Source organism: Orcinus orca, chromosome 1 (assembly GCF_937001465.1).
Source record: "Orcinus orca chromosome 1, mOrcOrc1.1, whole genome shotgun sequence".
NCBI lineage: Eukaryota > Metazoa > Chordata > Mammalia > Artiodactyla > Delphinidae > Orcinus > Orcinus orca.
This window is the reverse complement of record NC_064559.1, coordinates 56,237,860-56,261,410: the sequence shown is the minus strand read 5'-3', so window position 1 is coordinate 56,261,410 and position 23,551 is coordinate 56,237,860. Positions and strand designations below refer to the sequence as shown.

At 35.8% G+C, this 23,551-nt stretch overlaps 1 protein-coding gene across 10 annotated transcripts in view; it reads left to right on the top strand.

Moving 5' to 3' along the window:
- Nucleotides 1–23,551, top strand: part of RABGAP1L (RAB GTPase activating protein 1 like) — a 684,401-nt gene that overhangs the window by 432,669 nt on the left and 228,181 nt on the right. For all 10 annotated transcript variants that reach the window (XR_007479508.1, XM_033428113.2, XM_033428114.2 and 7 more), the window contains 2 exons: nt 17,361–17,486; nt 19,644–19,787. Coding sequence is in view for 9 of the 10 variants with exons in the window: in XM_033428113.2 (XP_033284004.1) it covers nt 17,361–17,486; nt 19,644–19,787 (270 nt within the window). In the remaining variant the exon portion in view is untranslated. The remainder of the gene's footprint in view (nt 1–17,360; nt 17,487–19,643; nt 19,788–23,551) is intronic.

The following is a 23,551-nucleotide window of genomic DNA, read 5'->3' as shown; positions in this document are numbered from 1 at the left end:
GGTGGTAGCTTTGCCAGGACATAAATATTTGAGGTTGGGGAAGGTGAGCTGGGTAAGAGAGGGAGTAGAGATTGGTAGACAAAAGGAACAGCATTAACAAATGTATGGAAACACAAAGGGCACAGCATGTAAAGGGAACAGTATGAAATGATAGTTCCTTTACTGTTGCTATAGAAATTGTATGCAGAGAGAGGTATGAGGTAAAAATGGTCATATGGGCAGGGACCAAATTATGAAGACTTTTTAATAATGTCAAGAAATGTGGGCTTTATGCTAAAGCTAATGAGGAGCCATTGATCAGTTCGAAGCAAGGGAATGACAATCAGATGTTCACTTCAGATAAATTATTATATCCATGTAGAGAGTTGAACTGAAGGGAGCAAGCAATAGCAGAGAGACCAGTTAGGAAACATCAATCTAAATGAGAGATGTTGAGACCCAGAGAAAAAAACAATTAAAAACATGCAGGAGGGGACTTCCCTGGTGGCGCAGTGGTTAAGAGTCCACCTGCCAATGCAAGGGACACGGGTTCGAGCCCTGGTCTGGGAAGATCCCACATGCCGCGGAGCAACTAAGCCCGTGCGCCACAGCTACTGAGCCTGTGCTCTAGAGCCTGCGAGCCACAACTACTGAGCCTGCGTGCCACAGCTGCTGAAGCCCATGCACCTAGAGCTGGTGCTCTGCAACAAGAGAAGCCACCGCAATGAGAAGCCCGCGCACCGCAGCGAAGCGCAGCCCCTGCTCGCCGCAACTAGAGAAAGCCTGCACGTAGCAACGAAGACCCAATGCAGCCAAAAATAAATAAATACATACATAAATTTATTTTAAAAAATATCTAAAAACATGCAGGAGGCAAAATTGGTAGGTTTCATGGATGGATTGACAAAGGAAGGGTCAAAGGTAACATGTCTAGTTTTCTTGCTTAGGTGACTGGATGAAGTATGGCATTTTGAGTTGAGATAGAAAACACGTCCGTTGAGATTGAATGGAGAAGAAAGGTTAGGAGTTGATGATGAATTTTGTTTTGAAATTTGGCGGAGGTGGTATTTTGGGGATATCTGAGTAAAGCTGTCCAGCAACCAACTGTTTACTGGAGACTGACACTGGGGGAGGAATCAAAGCTGAAATCATGAGAGTGGATTAGACCATAGAAGAAGAATAAATAGAAGAAGAAGAACAGAATAGATCCCAGGAATGCCAGATATTTAGAGGGCTGATGAGGAAGAGGAATCCTTGAAGAATTTCTGGATTTTCAACAGAGAAGCAGCATTGTATACTGTCAAATGCAGCAGAGAGGTCCAGCAAGTTTAAAACAAAAGCATTTCTTTTAGGTTTGCATTCTGGAAACGAAGAACAATTATAATAGACTCGTGGTCCTAATGCTGATCATTTGATTTTAATGATACTAATAATATATGGTGGTTCTATTGTGATTATTCACTTTGACTTTGAGTTTGACTTCTTTCTCTGTGGCATCGTTATCTGTTTATGGTCTTTTTGATCTTCTCCTTGCTGTCCTTTTTTTTGTCATCTCCACCGCCCATGTTCTTCAGATTTCTTGTGATAATCAAGTACTTTATAGTCACAAATTCTTGGAGCCTTTGTTCTATTACTAAACCCACCTAGTAGTTAGAATAGTCAGGTCCCTACCACAGGGGGCTGGAGACTATAAACTGTGACATAGACGTGTTCACCAAGTTTCATAACCACCATTCTTCTAAAAGGAGATTTTATGATCATTCTGACGAGAGCTGATGTCCAAGCCATGGATAGTGAAGCTTTATCTTCCACAAAGTAATCTTTGAATATGTCACAGTTTAGCATTTTAGACCTGTAGCCCCATTAAACACATTATAATATATTGATTAAACTTCAGTGGGAAGAATATCACTCCAGGAAATCTGTTCTGAGACTTAACAGAAGTTTAGTTAACTGTAAGTTCATATTTCTCTGGACATACTTCCTCCCCGAAAAAAAAGAGAGGCAGTGATTCAAATAACTAGGAAACTCAAATAACCCAGCTTTTTTTTTTTTTTACATTATCTACTGTCCTATTACAAGGGTCATGGAAAGTCGGCCATTGTAAACGTATTCAACAAAATTGCCTCCAAAGTATGTGACAAGATGAATAGAAATTCAGTTTAGTTTCTACACTTTCTACATTAATAGAACTATGCAGTTGTTGCCATGGCTTGTAAAAATAACTGGAAATATAGAAATGCCTTCAGAATCCTGGAGGAAAGATGAACTGATATTCAGTGTTAATGAAAAAAATCTTACATTGTAATTTTTAATTAAAAGTATATGTGATAATTCTGTTAATCAGCATATTTCATTGACTGACCAACCCATCCATTAACCAATTTAAATAAGAGAAGGTAACTGTAATTTTTTCTTTTCCATATTTAATTTTGCCTCTTTGGTTTAAATAGGTAGAAGAATACACTCTAGCTTAAACAATTCATCAAATACACTATCTCGGGTTCCAGGGAGATATGTTATTAGGGTCTTACTGACTAATTTTTTATCAGTTACATAAGCTATTGCTTCTTTTTGCTGCCAGACATCCTTTGGCAACTCCATATTAATCATTGTCAGAACCTGCTTCTTTTTGGGATGCTGTCTTTTCCTCACCCATGGTCATTTATATTTCACATTCACTGCCTAAGAGGAAAGAAAGACCAAAAATGAAAGTAGGATCAAGAACAAAAATTTAGAATTTTAAAGTTTTTCCATGTCTAGATAGTTTTAAGAAATAAGTATCTTCTCCTGGTGCTTGGAAATTTCCAGAAGCTTTGATAATAGCTTTGTAACTTGTAGTAGTTTAAGCAGTGGAAGAATTAAGTGTTTATCACATAGATGCTGTTATATCTATTGATGGAATTATAAGAAATTTATCATTTACAGTTTGGAAAAACTGTTACAGCACAGATTGCTTGTAACCATTATAGTATTTATCTGCCTTTGAAGTTAAATATGTAATAATTATCAGTAATATCATTATTATATTATTAGTGTAATAAATAATGTCCTCATATATTTCATTTATTCTAAGAATCATATAAAATATTTTAGATAATTTTTAACCCCAATATATTTCTCGCACATATTTATTGTCAAGCAGCTTTAAGGTTTTTTTTTTAATTGAACATATACTTTTTTAGACTTTCAGAAAATTATGCTCCTTTTTAAGGGTAAATCACTCTATGTAAACTAATATCAACATGTATGGAAGCTTTCCAACTGCAAAAAGCATTATTTTTGGATAACCCAGAATGTTTCAAAGTATTGTTTTTTTTCAAAAACTGTAACCAGGCACAACTCGTTTGGAAACCAGTTTGGCTTTTATCTGATAAAGATATGCATACCAGGCAGCTCCACTCCTAGATATATACTTTAGTCAAATTTATGAACATGTACACTAAAATCATGTATTAAAATTGTTTTAGGATCAGTGTTTATAATAGTCGAACAACTCAAATGCCCACTATTATAATGTCTAATATTAGAATTATAATTAGAAATTAAAATGGATAAATTGTGGTATATTCATTTTGTGGAACACTATACAGCAAGTAAAGAAATGTTTCACACTACGTAGGCTAATGTGAATGAATCATACAAACATAATGTTTAGTAAGAAAGCAAATTATTGGTATCATTTGGTATGATTCCATTTTAGTATAATTCAATAACAGACAAAAGTAAACTCTATTTTAGGATGCTCCATGCATGGAAAATATAAATAATACCAGTGAAGTGATTACTGTTAAAATCAGGACAGTGATTTCTCTGAGGAGAAATTGGGAGTCGTGACTGGGTGAGGACACATAGGGATCTTCAGGAGTATTAACAGTATTCTAGTTCTTAATCTGTTTTTACTTCATAATTGTATATTCATTGAAGTATAAATTTAACTTTTATATATTCTTCTGTGTGCCATATTTCAAAATAATATAAGGTTTAAAAATTACAGATCTTTAAATGCTTCCCCCCAAAAAAGACAAGTTTCAGATAAGATTTAACCAGTGGGCATCAGAAATGAGAAGCAGAGCTACTTCTTAGTTTTCCTGAAAATAAGGATTCTACAGAGTCCAAGGTAACAAAATAGAGGCTTCCTAGTGTCTTTATATGTATATATAAGTGAAAATATTTGTGCCATTATATTATTTAGGAATCTTTCTGCTACATGTGACGTAACATTAACTAAAAGTAGTTTAAATTAAAAAGGAAATATATTGGCTCACATAACTGGGAAGTCCAGAGCAGAGATGCTTTTTATATGGTTGGATTCCAGAGTTCATACTTTGTCATCAGAAATCTGTGTCTCTGTATCTCTGTTCTGCTTAAATTTTCTTGCCTTAACTTATATGGGCAGGCCACAAAGTGGGCAGCCTGGCTGCAGACTGGCCTGGCTTCATATCCTTTCAGTTTTACAACTTCATTTAAAAGGGATCATCTTTTGCTATAGCTCCTGTACTTAAAGAAACAAACAAACAAAACAAATAAGCAAACAAAAACCCTGAAGGATTCTGGTTGGCCTGCCTTGGGAATCTGCCATCCTTGAATCAATTACTAAGGGCAGGAAGGTAAGGTATCTGATTGGGCTGGCCCAGTCTTGAGTCCACCTCAGTGCTGACAGTGAACTGGATCAACTCCTCCTGAAAAATGGAATGGTTTTCCTAAAAGAAAGGAGATTTTGACATCAGATGATAGCGAGACGGGATGCTAGACAGATACATCACGTTATCTTATAGTGATTCTTTACAATAAGAGTTTTAGTATATTTTAAATAAGCCCTTCTATATTCCCAAATCACCTTTTCCTTATAAATCCAAGAGGTTTTCCTGTTCTCTGTTAACTCTTGCATCAGTGCTTTGGAGCCATTACCCAGCATCTTCTCTTTGTGTCCTATAAATATACTCAAGACATTTTACCTTAAAAAAAAAAATCCTTTTTTGATCCTCCCATTTAGCTCTCTCAGGTTTCTTTGCCCTTTCAAAGCTGAACTCCTTCAAAGGATAGTAAAAAGCACAACTATGAATTTGAATTGTGGTTTAATACCTTTCAAGTTACATGACCTTGGGCAAGTTTCCTGAGCTTCAGTTTCTTCATTTATAATATAAAGTGAAAATGATATTATCATCCTTCTAGGGTTTTTATGAATATTGAATACCTTGTATTATAAGTATAGAGTCTTATTTTGTATCTGGCACAAAAAGAGTGCAGCCAGGGGATTAAGTCCAGGCTTTTGGCAGTTCTGCTGGATTTAGATCCTCTGTCAGTGGGGCATAATGGCTGTAGAGCCTGTTCTACTGCCCTGCCCAGGCAGGGACGCAAATTCACAGGCCCCACACAATTGCCAGTTTAGGCTTCAGTCCTGACCTTCTAGGAAGTTGGTCCAGAGAACCAGAGCAGCTGCAGATCCCATCTTACAGCCCTGCTCAGTCAGAAAGCCAAGGTAGCAGCCCTGCCCAACTGTTAGGCATAGCCTCTGCCCCTGCATAACCAGGTAGCCTGAAGAGTCAACCTGGGCAGCCTCAGAGCCCAGCCTATAGTACCATCAAGCCATGAAGCCCAGCCTACAGTCCTGCCTAATTGCTAAACACAGCCTGTGGCCTCATCTAGTCAAGGATCCTAGATAGTAACCCTACCTGACCACACAGCGAAGTCTTTAGCCCCACCCAGCTGTGTGATATAGCTGGAAGCCCTTCTTGATCAGAGAGCCCATTCTGTTATCTTGCCCAACAGTGGAACACAGCCAACAGCCTATCTGATCATGAAGCCAAGCCTGTGGTCCTGCCCAACTTCGAAGCACAGCCTGTGGCCCCACCTAAACAGAGTCCAGCCAGTGGCACCATCTGGTGGGGAGCACAACCTGATACCTCATCCAACCAGGACCTATTGCAGAACTCAGCCCATAGCTCTTCCTAATTGTAGAGTCTACCCAATGGTGCCACCCTGCCAGGGAACATAGCCTGTGAACTTGCCTATCCAGAGGTGATTGCAGAGCCCCGCTAGTGGCCAATCTGACCATGGAGCACAGCCAGCAGCCCCACCCAATCAGCGAGTTCACCCAATGGCCCTGATTGTATGTGGATCCCAGCCAGCAGGCCCACCTAACCACAGAGCCAACCCAGTGTCACCACCACTCCCTACCCCAACCTCAGAGCATGAACAGTGGCCTCTCCCAACTAAAGACTTTGAGATCAAGTCCTGCTTTTTCCCATGGATGCTACCAGCATTATTCCAAACTGAGCTAACTGGTGAAGGTCTTTCCATGCCACAGCAAACCTGTAATGTCTGTAAGAGGGAGACTGCTTACTCAAATGTGCAGATAGCAATGCAGAGGATCAAGGATCATGCAGAATCAGGTAAACATGACATTACCAAAGGAAACTAATAAAGATCAAATAACTGACTCTAAAGAAATAGAGATCTATGAACTATCTGACAGAGAATTCAGAATAATCCTCTAAAAGAAGTTTGGTGAACTACAAGGACACACAGACAACTAAATGAAGTTAGGAAAGCAGTGATGAAAAAAACAAGTTCAACAAAACAATAGAAATGTCAAACAGATAGAAATCCTAGATCTGAAAAATACAATGACAGAACTGATGACTTCAATAGAGAGCTACAACACACTCAGCCAAACGTAAGAAAGAATTAGTGAACTAGAAGGTAGGTCATTTGAAATTACAAGTCAGAGGAACAAAAAGAAAAAAAGTGGAGAAAGACTTATCTGATACTATCAAATTAAACAATCTATACATTATGGGAATCCTAGAAATAAAAGAGAAAGAGAAGGGGACAGAAATCTATTTAAAGCAATAATGGATGGAAACTTCCCAAACTTAGGGGGAGAATGAACTTCCAGATTTATGAGGCCCAAAAGACCTCAGTGGTTAGAATCTGAAAAGGGCTGCACCAAGACACATTATATTTAAATTGCCAGAAATTGAAGACAAAGAATTTTGAATGCAGCAAGAGAAAAGCTACTCATCATATATAAGACTGTTTACAGAGTCATAAGACTGTTTAGTTTCTCAATAGAAACACTGTAGGCCAGGAAGAAGTGGGATGATATATTCAAAATAGTGAAAGAAAAAAACTGTCAACCAAGAATACTATACCTGGTAAAGCTATCCTTTGTAAATGAAATACAGATAAAGACTTTCCCAAACAAACAAAAGCTGAGGGAGTTCATCATCACTAGACCTGCCTTTCAAGAAATACTAAAGGGCATTCTTCAAGTTGAAATAAAAGGATGCTGATTAACATCATAAAAACATGAATGTGTAAAATTCACTGGTAATGGTAAATACACAGTTAAAGTCAGATTCTCTAATACATAATGGTAGTACATAATTCATTTACAACTCTTTTTTAAAAGTTACAAAACATGGGCTTCCCTGGTGGCGCAGTGGTTGAGAATCCGCCTGCCGATGCAGGGGACACGGGTTCGTGCCCTGGTCCAGGAAGATCCCACATGCCGCGGAGCGGCTGGACCCGTGAGCCATGGCTGCTGAGCCTGCGCGTCCGGAGCCTGTGCTCTGCAATGGGAGAGGCCACAACAGTGAGAGGCCCACATACCGCAAAAAAAAAAAAAGTTACAAAACAAGTGTATTAAAAATAACCTCAACTACAGCAATTTTTATCACAATATATATAAAAAAGATGTAAATTGTAACATCAGTAACAAAGTGTGAGGTGGGAAGAAATAAAAGTATGAAGTTTTTGTATGCTATCAAAGTTAAGTTGTTATCAACTTAAAATAGGATGTTATAACTATAAGATGTTTTATGTAAGACTCTTGTTAACCATAAAGCAAAAACCGACAGTAGATTCACCAAAGAAAAGAGAATCAAAGCATACCATTACAAAGAATCATCAAATCACAAAGGAAGACTGTAAGAGCGGAAGCAAGGAGCAAAGGATTTACAAAAAAGAACACAATTAACAAAATGTTAATAGTGAGTCCTTATCTATCAATAATACTTTAAATGGATAAATTATTTAATCAAAAGATGTGGAATGGCTGACTGGACAAAGGAAAAAAAGAAACAGGATCTAATGGTATACTGCCTAAAGAGTCTCACTTTAGCTTTAAGGACACACATAGACTGAGAGTGAAGGGGTAGAAAAAGATATTTCAAGTAAGTGATAACCAAAAGAAAGTAGAGGTAGCTATATGCTTATATCAGACAAAATAGACTTTAAGGTAAAAATGTTCAAAACAGAAGAAGAAAGTTGTATAATGATAAAGGAGTCAAACCATCAAGAAGATATAACAAATTATAAAATTTGTATGCACTCACCTGTATGTTCAGAGCACCTAAATATATAAAGCAAATAGAAACATAACTAAAAGAAGAAATAAATAGCAATACAGTAATATTTGGGTACTTCAGTACCCCACTCTCAACAATGGATAGATATCCAGGCAGAGAATCAATACAGAAACAGCAGATTTTAGCAGTACTGTAGACCAAATAGACCTAACATATACACAGAACAGTCCATCCACCAGCAGCAACACATTCTTCTCAAGCACGTGGTTTCTAGGATAGGTCACGTGTTAGGTGACAGAAAAAGTCTCAACAAATTTGAGATAGAAGTTATATAAAGTATCTTTTACAACCACAGTGTTATGAAACTAGAAGCTAATAACAGGACGAAAGCTGGAAAATTCACAAATGTGTGCAAATTAAAAACACACTCCTGTAGAGATTACTACAAGCAACTCTATGCCAATAAAATGGACAATCTGGAAGAAATGGACAAATTCTTAGAAATGCACAACCTGCCAAGACTGAATCAGGAAGAAATAGAAAATATGAACAGACCAATCACAAGCACTGAAATTGAAACTGTGATTAAAAATCTTCCAACAAAGAAAAGCCCAGGACCAGATGGCTTCACAGGCGAATTCTATCAAACATTTAGAGAAGAGGTAACACCTATCCTTCTCAAACTCTTCCAAAATATAGCAGAGGGAGGAACACTCCCTAACTCCTTCTACGAGGCCACCATCACCTTGATACCAAAACCAGACAAGGATGTCACAAAGAAAGAAAACTACAGGCCAATATCACTGATGAACATAGATGCAAAAATCCTCAACAAAATACTAGCAAACAGAATCCAACAGCACATTAAAAGGATCATACACCATGATCAAGTGGGGTTTATTCCAGGAATGCAAGGATTCTTCAATATACGCAAATCTATCAATGTGATAAACCATATTAACAAATTGAAGGAGAAAAACCATATGATCATCTCAATAGATGCAGAGAAAGCTTTTGACAAAATTCAACACCCATTTATGATAAAATCCCTGCAGAAAGTAGGCATAGAGGGAACTTTCCTCAACATAATAAAGGCCATATATGACAAGCCCACAGCAAACATCATCCTCAATGGTGAAAAACTGAAAGCATTTCCACTAAGATCAGGAACAAGACAAGGTTGCCCACTCTCACCACTATTATTCAACATTGTTTTGGAAGTTTTAGCCACAGCAATCAGAGAAGAAAAGGAAATAAAAGGAATCCAAATTGGAAAAGAAGAAGTAAAGCTGTCACTGTTTGCAGATGACATGATCCTATACATAGAGAACCCTAAAGATGCTACCAGAAAACTACTAGAGCTAATCAATGAATTTGGTAAAGTGGCAGGATACAAAATTAATGCACAGAAATCTCTGGCATTCCTATATACTAATGATGAAAAATCTGAAAGTGAAATCAAGAAAACACTCCCATTTACCATTGCAACAAAAAGAATAAAATATCTAGGAATAAACCTACCTAAGGAGACAAAAGACCTGTATGCAGAAAATTATAAGACACTGATGAAAGAAATTAAAGATGATATAAATAGATGGAGAGATATACCATGTTCTTGGATTGGAAGAATCAACATTGTGAAAATGACTCTACTACCCAAAGCAATCTATAGATTCAATGCAATCCCTATCAAACTACCACTGGCATTTTTCACAGAACTAGAACAAAAAATTTCACAATTTGTATGGAAACACAAAAGACCCCGAATAGCCAAAGCAATCTTGAGAACGAAAGAAGGAACTGGAGGAATCAGGCTCCCTGACTTCAGACTATACTACAAAGCTACAGTCATCAAGACGGTATGGTACTGGCACAAAAGCAGAAAGATAGATCAATGGAACAGGATAGAAAGCCCAGAGATAAACCCATGCACATATGGACACCTTATCTTTGATAAAGGTGGCAGTAATGTACAATGGAGAAAAGACAGCCTCTTCAATAAGTGGTGCTGGGAAAACTGGACAGGTACATGTAAAAGTATGAGATTAGATCACTCCCTAACACCATACACAAAAATAAGCTCAAAATGGATTAAAGACCTAAATGTAAGGCCAGAAACTATCAAACTCTTAGAGGAAAACATAGGCAGAACACTCTATGACATAAATCAAAGCAAGATCCTTTCTGACCCACCTCCTAGAGTAATGGAAATAAAAACAAAAATAAACAAATGGGACCTAATGAAACTTCAAAGCTTTTGCACAGCAAAGGAAACCATAAACAAGACCAAAAGACAACCCTCAGAATGGGAGAAAATATTTGCAAATGAAGCAACCGACAAAGGATTAATCTCCAAAATTTACAAGCAGCTCATGCAGCTCAATAACAAGAAAACAAACAACCCAATCCAAAAATGGGCAGAAGACCTAAATAGACATTTCTCCAAAGAAGATATACAGACTGCCAACAAACACATGAAAGAATGCTCAACATCATTAATCATTAGAGAAATGCAAATCAAAACTACAATGAGATATCATCTCACACCAGTCAGAATGGCCATCATCAAAAAATCTAGAAACAATAAATGCTGGAGAGGGTGTGGAGAAAAGGGAACACTCTTGCACTGCTGGTGGGAATGTGAATTGGTTCAGCCACTATGGAGAACCGTATGGAGGTTCCTTAAAAAACTACAAATAGAACTACCATATGACCCAGCAATCCCACTACTGGGCATATACCCTGAGAAAACCAAAATTCAAAAAGAGTCATGTACCAAAATGTTCATTGCAGCTCTATTTACAATAGCCCGGAGATGGAAACAACCTAAGTGCCCGTCATCGGATGAATGGATAAAGAAGATGTGGCACATATATACAATGGAATATTACTCAGCCATAAAAAGAAACGAAATTGAGCTATTTGTGATGAGGTGGATAGACCTAGAGTCTGTCATACAGAGTGAAGTAAGTCAGAAAGAAAAAGACAAATACCGTATGCTAACACATATATATGGAATTTAAGAAAAAAATGTCATGAAGAACCTAGGGGTAAAGCAGGAATAAAGCCGCAGACCTCTTAGAGAACGGACTTGAGGTTATGGGGAGGGGGAAGGGTGAGCTGTGACAGGGCGAGAGAGAGTCATGGGCATATACACACTAACAAACGCAGTAAGGTAGATAGCTAGTGGGAAGCAGCCGCATGGCACAGGGATATTGGCTCGGTGCTTTGTGACAGCCTGGAGGGGTGGGATAGGGAGGGTGGGAGGGAGGGAGACGCAACAGGGAAGACATATGGGAACATATGTTTATGTATGACTGATTCACTTTGTTATAAAGCAGAAACTAACACACCATTGTAAAGCAATTATACCCCAATAAAGATGTTAAAAAAAAAAAAAAAAAAAAAAACACACTCCTGAACATACAATGGATGAAAAAAGAGAAATTAAAAAATATATATCTTGGGCTCCCCTGGTGGCGCAGTGGTTGAGAGTCCGCCTGCCGATGCAGGGGACATGGGTTCGTGCCCCGGTCTGGGAAGATCCCACATGCCACAGAGCAGCTGGGCCCGTGAGCCATGGCCGCTGAGCCTGCGCGACCAGAGCCTGTACTCCGCAACGGGAGAGGCCACAACAGTGAGAGGCCCACGTATCGCAGGAAAAAAAAAAAAATCTTGAGACAAGTGAAAATAGAAACACAACATATCAAAACTTATAGGAGGCAGCAAAAGGAGTTCTAAGAGGGAATCTTATAGTGACAAATGCATACATCAGGAAAAGAGAAATATCTCAAATGAACAACCTAACTTTACACCTCAAGGAACTGGAAAAAGTAGTACAGACTAAGACCAAAGTTAGTAGAAGGAAGGAAATAATAAAGACTATAAGACAAATAAATAAAGTAGAGAATAGAAAAACAATGGGAAAGATTGACAAAACTAAGAGTTGATTCTTTGAAAAGATAAGCAAAATTATATACTTTTAGCTAGATTAACTAAAAAAAAAGAGGGTGCAAATAAATAAAATTATTTAAAAAGAGGAGACATTACAACTGATACCTCAGAAATACAAAGGAGTGTAAGAGACTACTGTGAAAAATTATACACCAACAAATTGGATAACCTAGAAAAAATGAATAAATTTCTAGAAACACACAAGACTCAAGAAATAGAAAATCTGAATAGACCAGTAACAAGTAAGGAGTTTAAATCAAGAATCAAAACTCCCCCAACAAATAAAAGCCTGGGACAAGATGGTTTCACTGGTGCATACTACCAAACATTAAAACCAAACATTTTAAGAAGCATTAGTACCAATCTTTCTCAAACTCTTCCAGAAAAATTGAAAAGGAGGGAAAACTCCCAAACTCATTTTACAAGGCAAGCTTTACCCTGATACCAAAACCAGAGAAGGATACTACAAGAAAAGAAAACTGTAAGCCAACATCCCTGATGACATTCAAAAGTTCTCAACAAAATACTGGCAAACTAAATTGAACAACACATTAAAAGGATCATATTCCATGATCAAATGGGATTCATCCCTGGGATGCAAGGATGGTTCAACATATGCAAGTCATAAAAGTTATGTATCACATTAATAAAATCACATATAATCATCTCAATAGATGCAGAAAAGCATTTGACAAAATTCAACATCCATGCGTGAGAAAAGCTGTCAACATACTGGGTATAGATGACACGTACCTCAACATAATAAAGGCCATATATGACAAGCCAGCAGCTAACATACTCAATGGTGAAAGGTTGAAAACTTTTTTTCTGGACATACAGATGGCCATCAGGTACATGAAAAAGTGCTCAATATCACCAATCATTAGTGAAGTGCAAAGTAAAACCACAACAAAATATCATCTTACACCTGTTAGAATAGCTATCATCAAAAAGACAAGAATTAACAAGTGTTGGGAGGATATGGAGAATAGGGATCCCTTGTGCACTGTTGGTGGGAATGTGAATTGGTGCAGCTACTGTGGAAAACAGTATGGAGGTTCCTCAAAGAGTCAAAAATAGAACTACCATTTGATCCAGCAATTCCACTTCTGAGTATTTATTCAAAGGAAACAAAGACACTAACTCAAAGAGATGTCTTCACCCCACATTCGTTGCAGCATTAGTTGCAATAGTGACACATGGAAACAATCTAAGTGTCTATTGAGTGATGGATGGATAAAGAAAATGTGGTATATACATAGAGGGGAATACTATTTAGCCATAAAAAGGAAATTCTGTTATTTGTGACAACATGGATGAACCTTGAGGGCTTTATGCTAAGTGAAGTAAGTCAGTCAGAGAAAGACATGTATGATCTCACTTATATGTGGAAATTAAAAACGTTTGTTGATGGTTGGGACTTCCCTGGTGGTCCAATGGTTGACTGCATGCTTCCACTGCAGGGGGCATGGGTTCGCTCACTGGTAGGGGAACTAAGATCCCACAGGCCCTGTGGCGTGGCCACAAGATTTAAAAAAACAAAAAAAGACAAAGAGGAGGTTGATGGTCGCCAGGTGTGGGAAATGTGGGAAATGGGTGAGTGTGGTGAAAGAGTACAAACTTCCAGTTATTAGATTAATAAGTTCAGGGGATGTAATGTACAGCATAGTAACTGTAGTTGACAATACTGTATTGTATATTTGAAAATTGCTTACCACAAAAAAGACAAAAATTCTCACCATAAAAAACAAAAATCGTAACTATGTGAGGTGATATATGTATATATAAATAAGTAAAATCATCACTTTGTACACCTTAAACTTACACAATGTTGTATGTCAATTATAGCTCAATAAAGCTGGGAAAAATTAAATGATATAAACCTACAATTACATATATTAAAAACAGAAAGTGGTAAATACTAATTATTTTGCCACATTTAACTGTTATCTATACTTTTTAGTCTGTTTATGTCTGTTTTATCTGATGGAAGTAGCATATAATGGTGTGTTGTTGAGCATTGCTTCTCAACTCCAGTTTATTTATTTTCTATATTTGATGAGTTATGGTAATGGCCAACTACTGCTAACGTTACAGCTAGGTCCCTATTACCCAACTTATTATTATAATTATTAGTATTATATTTATTTGCATTAACAAAGCTATAATTTATTGTTGTAAGTTTTTCTGCCATCATTGAAGTCATTAGTAGCCACCAGTGATTATTGTTTATAATTTCCAAAGTATGTTTTTATCATATATCTTATGTTTTACAATATCATCAATCTAGGCTCAGCCTTCACTCCCTGTTATTGACACTTCACTGAGGTGTATTTCAAAAACATGCATTGTCTTATCCTTCAAAGCAAAACACCATTATAAGTCTATGTGTGAACTTCCTTTTTTCTCTGCAGTGTAAATGTCAATCGGTATTTGTTGTCTAGCTATATTTTATACATGTTTAGATATTCTCATTTTTAAAATCTTTGACATTTTTGCTAATTTTGTGTGCTCACCCTGCTTGCTGCTAGTAATAATGAATACATTAATTGAAGAAAGAGAAATACCAAGGGAAGCTTAATTAGACATGCTAAATAGATCCCATTTCATCTTTAAACCAGAAAGAGAAGGTTGAATTTCCACTTTCCAAAGGATTATAACTATTTCCCATTACTTTCTCACTCATTTTGTTAGCAACCATTTTTCTGTTTTCACAGGGATTCATTTTTAGTCACTTTCATGTTGAGGTAGTATCTGAGATCCCATAAGAGCTTATTATATCTGACCTTAGTCTTCACAGATAGTCAGTACTGATTCTACTCAGCTGGACTGGTATTTTGTAGGTTTAGTCTACTGTTTTCATGTAACACATGAACTAACTAAAAATCAAAACCTTGGCTATATTGCTGAAGCTAGACCTGAAGGATACTAACTCCAAGGCTGCCCCCCACCCAAAATATAGATATACTTTTAAAAATAGGCTGGGATTGTCAGTTTTATTTTTAGGGATCAAGTTCAAACTTTCAAATGCTTTTGGTTTTAAAGAACATTTATTAAATATATTGTTTGTATATGTGTGAGAGACAGACAGTTGAATGGGGAAGGTGGTGGAGGGAGAGGGGAAGGGGACCAAGAGATAGAGACAGAGATGGGTGCCGGGAGAGAGGGAGAGAAAATGAGTGTGACTGAATGAATATGAATAAATTTAAGCTCCATATCTAAAAGCAAAGCAGAAATTTATGTCTATTTGTCATTTTCTTAAATAGTTTATCCTGATAAAGCTCGTATCCGGCCATCCCTCTATTTGCACTGTAACTGTAGTGACATCTAACACCTCTTCCACACTCCCATCCTCCCCTACTCCACGACTTCTGTGTCTGTATCAGACTCAAGTAGAGTTGCCTATTTCCTTGTCCTTTGGGAAGGCACTCTACTTTTACCTCTGTATCCAGGGCCTAGAACAAACGGTACATGCATCTTATATGTTCAGTGACTGCATGTATGAATGCTGAAGGGTGTTTAAACTTTTGTTTTAATGGTCTCACCACATTCAAGGAAATAAAGGTTAATCCCTTTTATACCTTGTATATTCAACTAATCATCACTTACTTAGGAAGAGGGAAAAGTTGAGTGAACTAGTTTCTCTAGGGCTGGTTACAGTTATCTTACGGGCAGCATTTTTGTATAGCCATTTTAGTAGAGATCAGGGAGAAGACAAAGAGGCTTATAACTTGGTAGTAAGAGAAGTATTGTAGACTGTTCATGTGCACATTAGTGACACTTGAAGCTTCAATGACAGAATTGCTAAAGGGGTAAAAAATACAGTGTGCTTACGTTCTAAATAACTGCATAAAAACTGAAAAATGTCTGCTGACTTGAACAGCTGGGGTCAAAGCCAAGGCCCCCAACTCATAGGTAAAAAAGAAATAAGCAAATATTTAGAGAAGCAAAATGACAACAGCTAACTGTACTTATTTAACTTGAGGAGATTTTATTTAACTAATTTACATATTTCATGGTTTATAGTAGAAAACAGAAGTGGTCAGTTTGTATAGGAACTTAAATAAACAGTTACATTTCTAAGTGGGTAAACAGAACTCTACTTGATTCAATTATTCAGGCAGGAAGTTGGTCTAACAAATGTGTCAAATACCGAAATCAGCCAAGGTCAGACTTTCAAAGAAGTGACATTTAAAGTAAATGTTTACATAATAGTTACATCCTAGGACCTTGAGTAAGGACAACTTTTTCTGTTTGCTTGGTACAAATTCTAAAATATTGAATATGTCCCTCTCTAAATTCTTTCAGCTTATTGATACCATAATTTAGAGATCGGCTCTTTTGATTTCAGATTTTATTCTCTGTTCAGATAAAAATATCTGGGAAGGTATATCAGATTTTATTTGTCATTTAAATCTTAATGAGAGAAGCTCATAAGCTTCTGAAACAGCTGAAGACCTTTTTATAGACAGAAAAATAGCAACATCAAGATTCTGGGAGGACAGTATCATACTATCTATCAAAATTAAAAATGCATTTTATCCTTTGACTCAGCAATCCCTCTTTTGGGAAATTATTGAGGGAGAAAAGCAAGGTGCATAGCAATGTATTTAGAATGCTATCTTTTATATAGGAAAGGGAAAAAGTAAAATAAGAAATGTAATTCTTTTATTTGCATAAAGAAACACTGGCAGGTTATATGAGAAATTATTGAGTAGTTATGAGATTATGCAAAAGAGGTTGGGGGGACAGATACAGGGATTAGTGGATATAGGGATAGAGAGGAGTGAGACTTTTTTTAACCTTTATATACTTTTAAATTGTTTTGAATTTTTACATCATCTTACTGTATTACCTATTTTTAAGATGGCTTAAGAGTAAATGACAAGGTGATTAAAATTAGCAAAAGAGGGAAATTCATCTCAAGTAGGGAAGCTTGAAACTTGGAACACAGATTTTACCTGTGTCACTGCAGAAAGCTGGCTCTGGAGAATTTCATTCACTAGTGGCCTTCAACCACTAATACAGGGGACTAATAACATGAAGGAATGTTTCTGACATTCTGGTCAAATGCCACTCAGTCATGTTCTGTATGTATATGTTTTCCTGTAGATGCCAGAGGAACAAGCATTCTGTGTTTTGGTGAAAATCATGTATGACTATGGTTTACGAGACCTCTACAAAAACAACTTTGAAGATCTTCACTGCAAGTTCTATCAGTTGGAGAGACTAATGCAGGTAAATAAACATTAGGAACTTTTATCACTCAGGGATTTGTTGACTTATAGGGAAAGTCCAATAAAATTGAAAAATAATGGTTTATGAAAATCTAATGGAAAGTTACAGAAAAGGTAAATGGATTTGGTTTCTGACCAATATCTACAGTGGTCTTAATATCATAAAATATTTATTTAACTACTTGACCATTTATAAAAATAGTCTTCCATTTAAAATATTCAACTTAATACACTTTGAAGTGCGAATATGGTGAATTAAGTCAGTAAAGAGATTTCCCAGTATTATTTGTAAATAAATGAAGGTATTTACATAATAAAAGCTGAAATACATAAGATTTTTCTCAATGTTAATTAGCACCAGTACCATATTTAGGTCCACATGTAGAGAACACTTTAAAGAGACAGAAAGATATTGATGAAATTAAAAACCACCTAAAATATTGTAGTGTAGGGACATACTTTAAATTTTTTCCTCTGTAATTTCCAGATCTCAAACAATGTTGTTAACTATTTCATAATGTATATGTGTAAATTATATGTATGAGAAACAGGTATTCTTTTATATATCTGTCATAAAAAAGATTGTGAGCAAGGACAAAATTATTGTCTAGTGCTGTTAAAGGAATTACTGAGTACCTTTGAAATTCCACCTGAGGTTGTAAATCTTAAATTTGTAATAGGTCTATGCAACATGTTTATATGGCTTTCTCTATAAGAGGTATTGGGAATCCAAGAGAAATGTGAAGAAAATACATGATTGAATTGATTCCATATTGGGGAAAAGTAAAGTGGTTGGGGAGGAAGGTTACTGGGATGTGGCAGTAGACGATACTGGTAGGAGCTTATTGACATGACTTGTCAGGAGATCAATAGGTGTCTAAGGGGGAAGTGAAGCCAGTAGGAGACAAAGACTAGAACAGGGAAGTGGAAGGCAGAGAGTTTGCAGTGAGGTTAAGGACAGCTGTATTAGGAGAAGGGAATATAGGAGGGTAGAAGACCTGAAATGTGAAGAAGAAATAAAGGGGGAGGAGGATGTCAAAAGAACTGTAAGCACAATGACAAATGGGCATTGAGGGGGAAAAAGACTGTGTAGAAGAATCTGTTAACTATGGACAGTACAAGCAATGGGCTCTTTTTTAGAGATTTAATTCTTCCAAGTAAATATTTGGGATTCTTCACATTTTTTATCTTTCATTTACCTTTCATTTTTAAAAGTTCATATTTTTTCAAAGGTCAGTATTCTTAAGAGCTTTGAGAGTCAAATAAAAGTATCTGATAAATGAATAGCATGTTCATGGTACTATGAAGAAACCCAAATACATTTTCTGTTAGCACTTTTGTCTGTTAACTGAATGACCACTTCAATACCCCATTAAAAGTACCTGATGGGTACATTGGGGTGTTTTTCAAAGAGCATCTTGTACAAAAATTTTATTTCTGTGGTCTGTTTATGAAAACAAAACTAAAGTGGGCTTTTATATATCTTTGCCTTTGTCTTTCAGTTATGGGAATAGCTATGCTAATGATTTATACTTTGCCTTTCATGCTTTTGAAAAGCATTTACTTGTATAAATCGGGGAAAAAGGTTTTTTCCTCTTTTTCCCAGTATTTTTCCCAGGAGACATCCAATTTTATACATTATATACTTGTACAATTTCTGTACTTTGTAATTTTTAATATGTTGAAGATAGACTGTTAAAAGTACGGTTATGTTTTGGGCTTCAGTACCATAATGTACTGAAGTAATATCATAGAACCCAGATGATGTTTATATTAAATGGTCTTCAAAGAAAAGATACATTTCTTTTTTGGCTAGTTAGGAGTTCAACCCTGAATGGAGTGCTGTGACTTGACCGTGGAGTCCTGATACTCACTAGACCACAGGTGTTCTGTCAGAGCAAGCATTTCCCAAGAAACAGGAACAGTCAAGTGAGCAAGAGTTGATCTTTGTTATTTGTTCATAACACGTCTTTCTTGTTCTCTGTCATATGCCCAGTTCTCATCTCCTGTCATCACTTCTATGTAGTTATATAAAAGTCAACAAATGCTGTAGTAAATTGAGAGTGATCGTAGCAAGCTTGTCATAAGTAGCAGTTGTGGCAGGAAATGAGGCGTCTTCAGTGTTCCTCCCCCCACAATTTTCCACTTTGACTTTCAGGAGCAGTTACCGGACCTGCACGGCCATTTTTCTGATCTGAACCTGGAAGCTCATATGTATGCATCCCAGTGGTTTCTCACTCTTTTTACTGCCAAGTTCCCACTCTGCATGGTCTTCCACATCATTGACTTACTGCTTTGTGAGGTAGAGTGACTCCCATCTCTCATATTTAAGTCAAAATAGAAAATAGTTTCTACTTAACATGATTAACAATTTTCTTCATTTTCTTTTTACCTTAAAAAAGAACATTAAGCCATAAATACTGACCAAAAATTTCTATTTGAATTTTTAGTAAAGACTACTTTAATTGTAATTTTATTATTTGTGAGAAATGAAAATGTTAGGCATATATAATTTCTACAAATTAAAATGAGATAATTAAATTTGTATCATTAAATTCACAATAAGCCTATATCTGTGTAATTATGCATTACTAATACCAAGGACCTTTAAAGTTAAATAAGTGAAATTAGAATCAGGTGTGTTTTTAATGGTAATGTAATTATACTCCAAGAGTGAATATAAATGAAAATTTTATGGTAATTAAGTTCTCAATTCATATCTCTTCCTGTGTGTTGTTTGAGACTCCTACCAGACAATTGAGAAGTGATAAACTAAAGCTTCTATATCATATAATTATATGTTTAGACAGTAGAATATTTCAAAAATTAGTTTGCAGAATTCCTTAGGTATCTATATTTGTTTCCTTTATTGTTTTTAGTTCCTTAGATGGCTGTATTTATTTACTTTACTCTTTTAAAGATGTAAATAATATTACACACACATACATCGTTTACTGCCCATCAAAATGTTTGTCTTCGCGGTGATGAAACCGTTGCTGGATAAGAAAAACTTTTTTATTAAGAATATAAATGTATATAAAAATATAACTGTCTTAATGTAAAAAGCTGGAGTAATCAAAAGTGTAAACTTAATATAATCTAGACAGTTTTATATTACAATATTTTTTAACACAAAGTTTCTTCTTTCTTAGAAGAAAAGTCTAACCATTTTAATAACCCAGGAACTAGAAATTTCATTATAAAAATAAGGTTAAAAAAGATAAAAACGTATAAGCTATATAAAGCATAACTGTTACTTTTCAGCCTACTTACTGCAGTAACCATCTGATATGCAAGCACAGCTGGGTTTTGCTCTTCAAAGGTTCTAGCTAGCAGAAGCACAACATATGAAGGGTGCAGAGCATTTTGTAAACATGTAAGATTTTAAAACATTTGTAATATATTTTGATAAAGAAGAGTTGAGTGACTCGCTGAGAGACACAGAATATGTTCCTGAATTCTGAATATTATAACAGCCAGAGTACCTGACTGATGACACATTAATTCTATTTGTCTTACAAATTAGTTCCTAAAATGCCTATTTAAATTAAACCTAAAGGAAGAATGCAAAATTAGGAGCTAAAACCTTATTCAAAGTCAAAATGGTGTGATCACAGTATGCACAAAGCAAACTGGACATTTGTACTAAAAACTCTACTTTGCCTGATTATCCAAATGGGTGTGGTGAACAGTTCTGACTCCTCTAATTTAGTTTAATATTCTTTGAAAGTAAAACCAAATTCATTGAGTTCTGTAATCTTAAAACAAGGTGATACTAAAAGTTAGTTTTGATAAATATTTATAGGTCTTACTTATTGCACACTGATCTGAGTTCAGTATTTCATGCTATTTATAAAAATAGGAAAAAGTGGGGGCATGACATTTTAACAGTTTTATCTTTATATATAGTAAGAGATTGCAAATGCTTACTATCATTGCTTCATGTTTTTTGCTGATATTATCTAACTTCAGAGTAGATTGGTTCGGTGGTGTTCATTATAGAAAAGAGAATGAAATGAATATGCTTAATCATACCAGTTAAATTGGATTTCTTGGTCACTTTTGGTAAAGTAGTAACACTGGAATAGTGACTTTGTAAAGTTGTCTCTACCTGAATGGTGCCATACCTGACACTGGAGCACTGTCCACGGGTCTTCTGGAACCCAGATTCATAATTCCTCAGGAAATTTCGTCTTGAAGATATTTGAATTTCTAATATCAGTTGCTAAAAAAAATTAGCAACATTTATGGTAAGGAAAAGAAAAGTAAATTTATAAGCCTTCTCATCAGTTGTCAGCTGCGATTCATAATCACAGTGTTTGAAAGCTCTTAATGCTCATTAAAATTAATAAGAGCATCATAGATGTTACTTTTTATTCCCTTAAACCTGTACGCTGCAGCTTTTTAAGGAAGTTGCATAGCTTTCCAAAACGGAGTAGGTTGTAATCACAGCATCATGGTAACCAAGGAAATAAATGATAACATCCCTTAACAAAGTAAATAGCCTTTCAAAATAAAGTTTATTGGGAACAGTATTGTAGTGTGCTTCAGGATATTTGTTCTTTCCACTAAGTCATCTTTGTCAGAGGATTAATTTGCAAAGGAAACTTTTAGATAAATTTTATTTCCTGCTTGTCTGTGTTTTCTCTTTGCCCCTTTCCTCCTTGTGGTTAATAAAATATTTATATCAAGGCTATTCTTTCATGTGTGATAAAATATTCCAAAAGAAGAAATGGAAACATAGTCTTAAATAGAATCATCCATAGGTATTTGTTTTCGTCCTATTCTCTCTTTTTAAAGAAAACAATTTAAATCTTGATGGTCATGAATTAATATTGAGTTACAAATAGAAGGCTTGGAAATTCTTAGATGGAAAAAGTGTTGATTTTTCAAAGTTCATTATTCTGACAAAAAAAATGTATTGGTCTGCAGAATATTTTGTGCAAAGATCCTATTGCAAAATGAGAAAGTCATTGAGCTTGAAATTTTACTCTTAGAAAGTATATCCTCATTTCATGTCTTCCTAAGTTAAATGTTTTTAAGGATTTCTTCATTCATTCTGAGGTTAAGAATATGAAGTTAATGAAGTAGCAGAAAAGGGAAGAATTTTAGTAAACTTTGACAATGCAGTTGGAATCAAGAACTAGTTATCGGTAGTTTTATTTAAAATATTTACTTAAAGCTAAATATGCGGTGACTAGGGTTAGTTCTTTTGTTTGGTGAAGATGGATTGCAACAGGATTTGAAACTAGAGTTGAAAATACATTTTCTTATATTGAGATGAATGGAACTCTGTAAATTGACATTTAGCCCAAAATTGAAATGAAAAAAAATTCTTTTTAAAGAACAAAGCCTCCTATGTTTATTATCTGTCTCTGTTTATATGGAGGGATAAGAAGAAGGCTAAAAGTATTAATTACAGTGTAAATGCTATGCTGTTAATCCCCCAAGAATAAAACATTGGTTTTTAAAGAAACTTTTATTTAAATATAACAGAATAAAAGAAAATGTGCAAAACTTAGTGTAAAACATGCTGATTTTTAACAAACCGAACATACTAATGTAGCAAGTACCCAGATAAAAGAAAAAGAACATTACCTGCATTTCATAAGCCCTCCTCCCCTCAGTCACTACTCCTCTGAAGAGTGATCACTATCCTGACTTTTAACACCTAGATTAGTGTTAATTGGTTTTGAACTTTATGTAAATGGCATCATACATATGAACTCTTTTTCATCTAGCTTCTTCATTCCTCATTATGTTTGTGAGACTCATCCATATAGTGCATCTAGGCATGGTTTATTTCAATTTTGTGAATATGCTACAATTTATTTGTTCTTCCATTCTATTGTTGATGGGCGTTTGGGTCGTTTCCCGATTAGGGCTATTATGAATAGTGTTGCTATGAACATTCTTGAACTTGTCTTTTGGTAAACATATGTACGCATTTCTTTATTTTTTTAATTTTTAAAATTTTTTATTTTTGCGGTACGCGGGCCTCTCACTGTTGTGGCCTCTCCCGTTGCGGAGCACAGGCTCCGGACGCGCAGGCTCAGCGGCTATGGC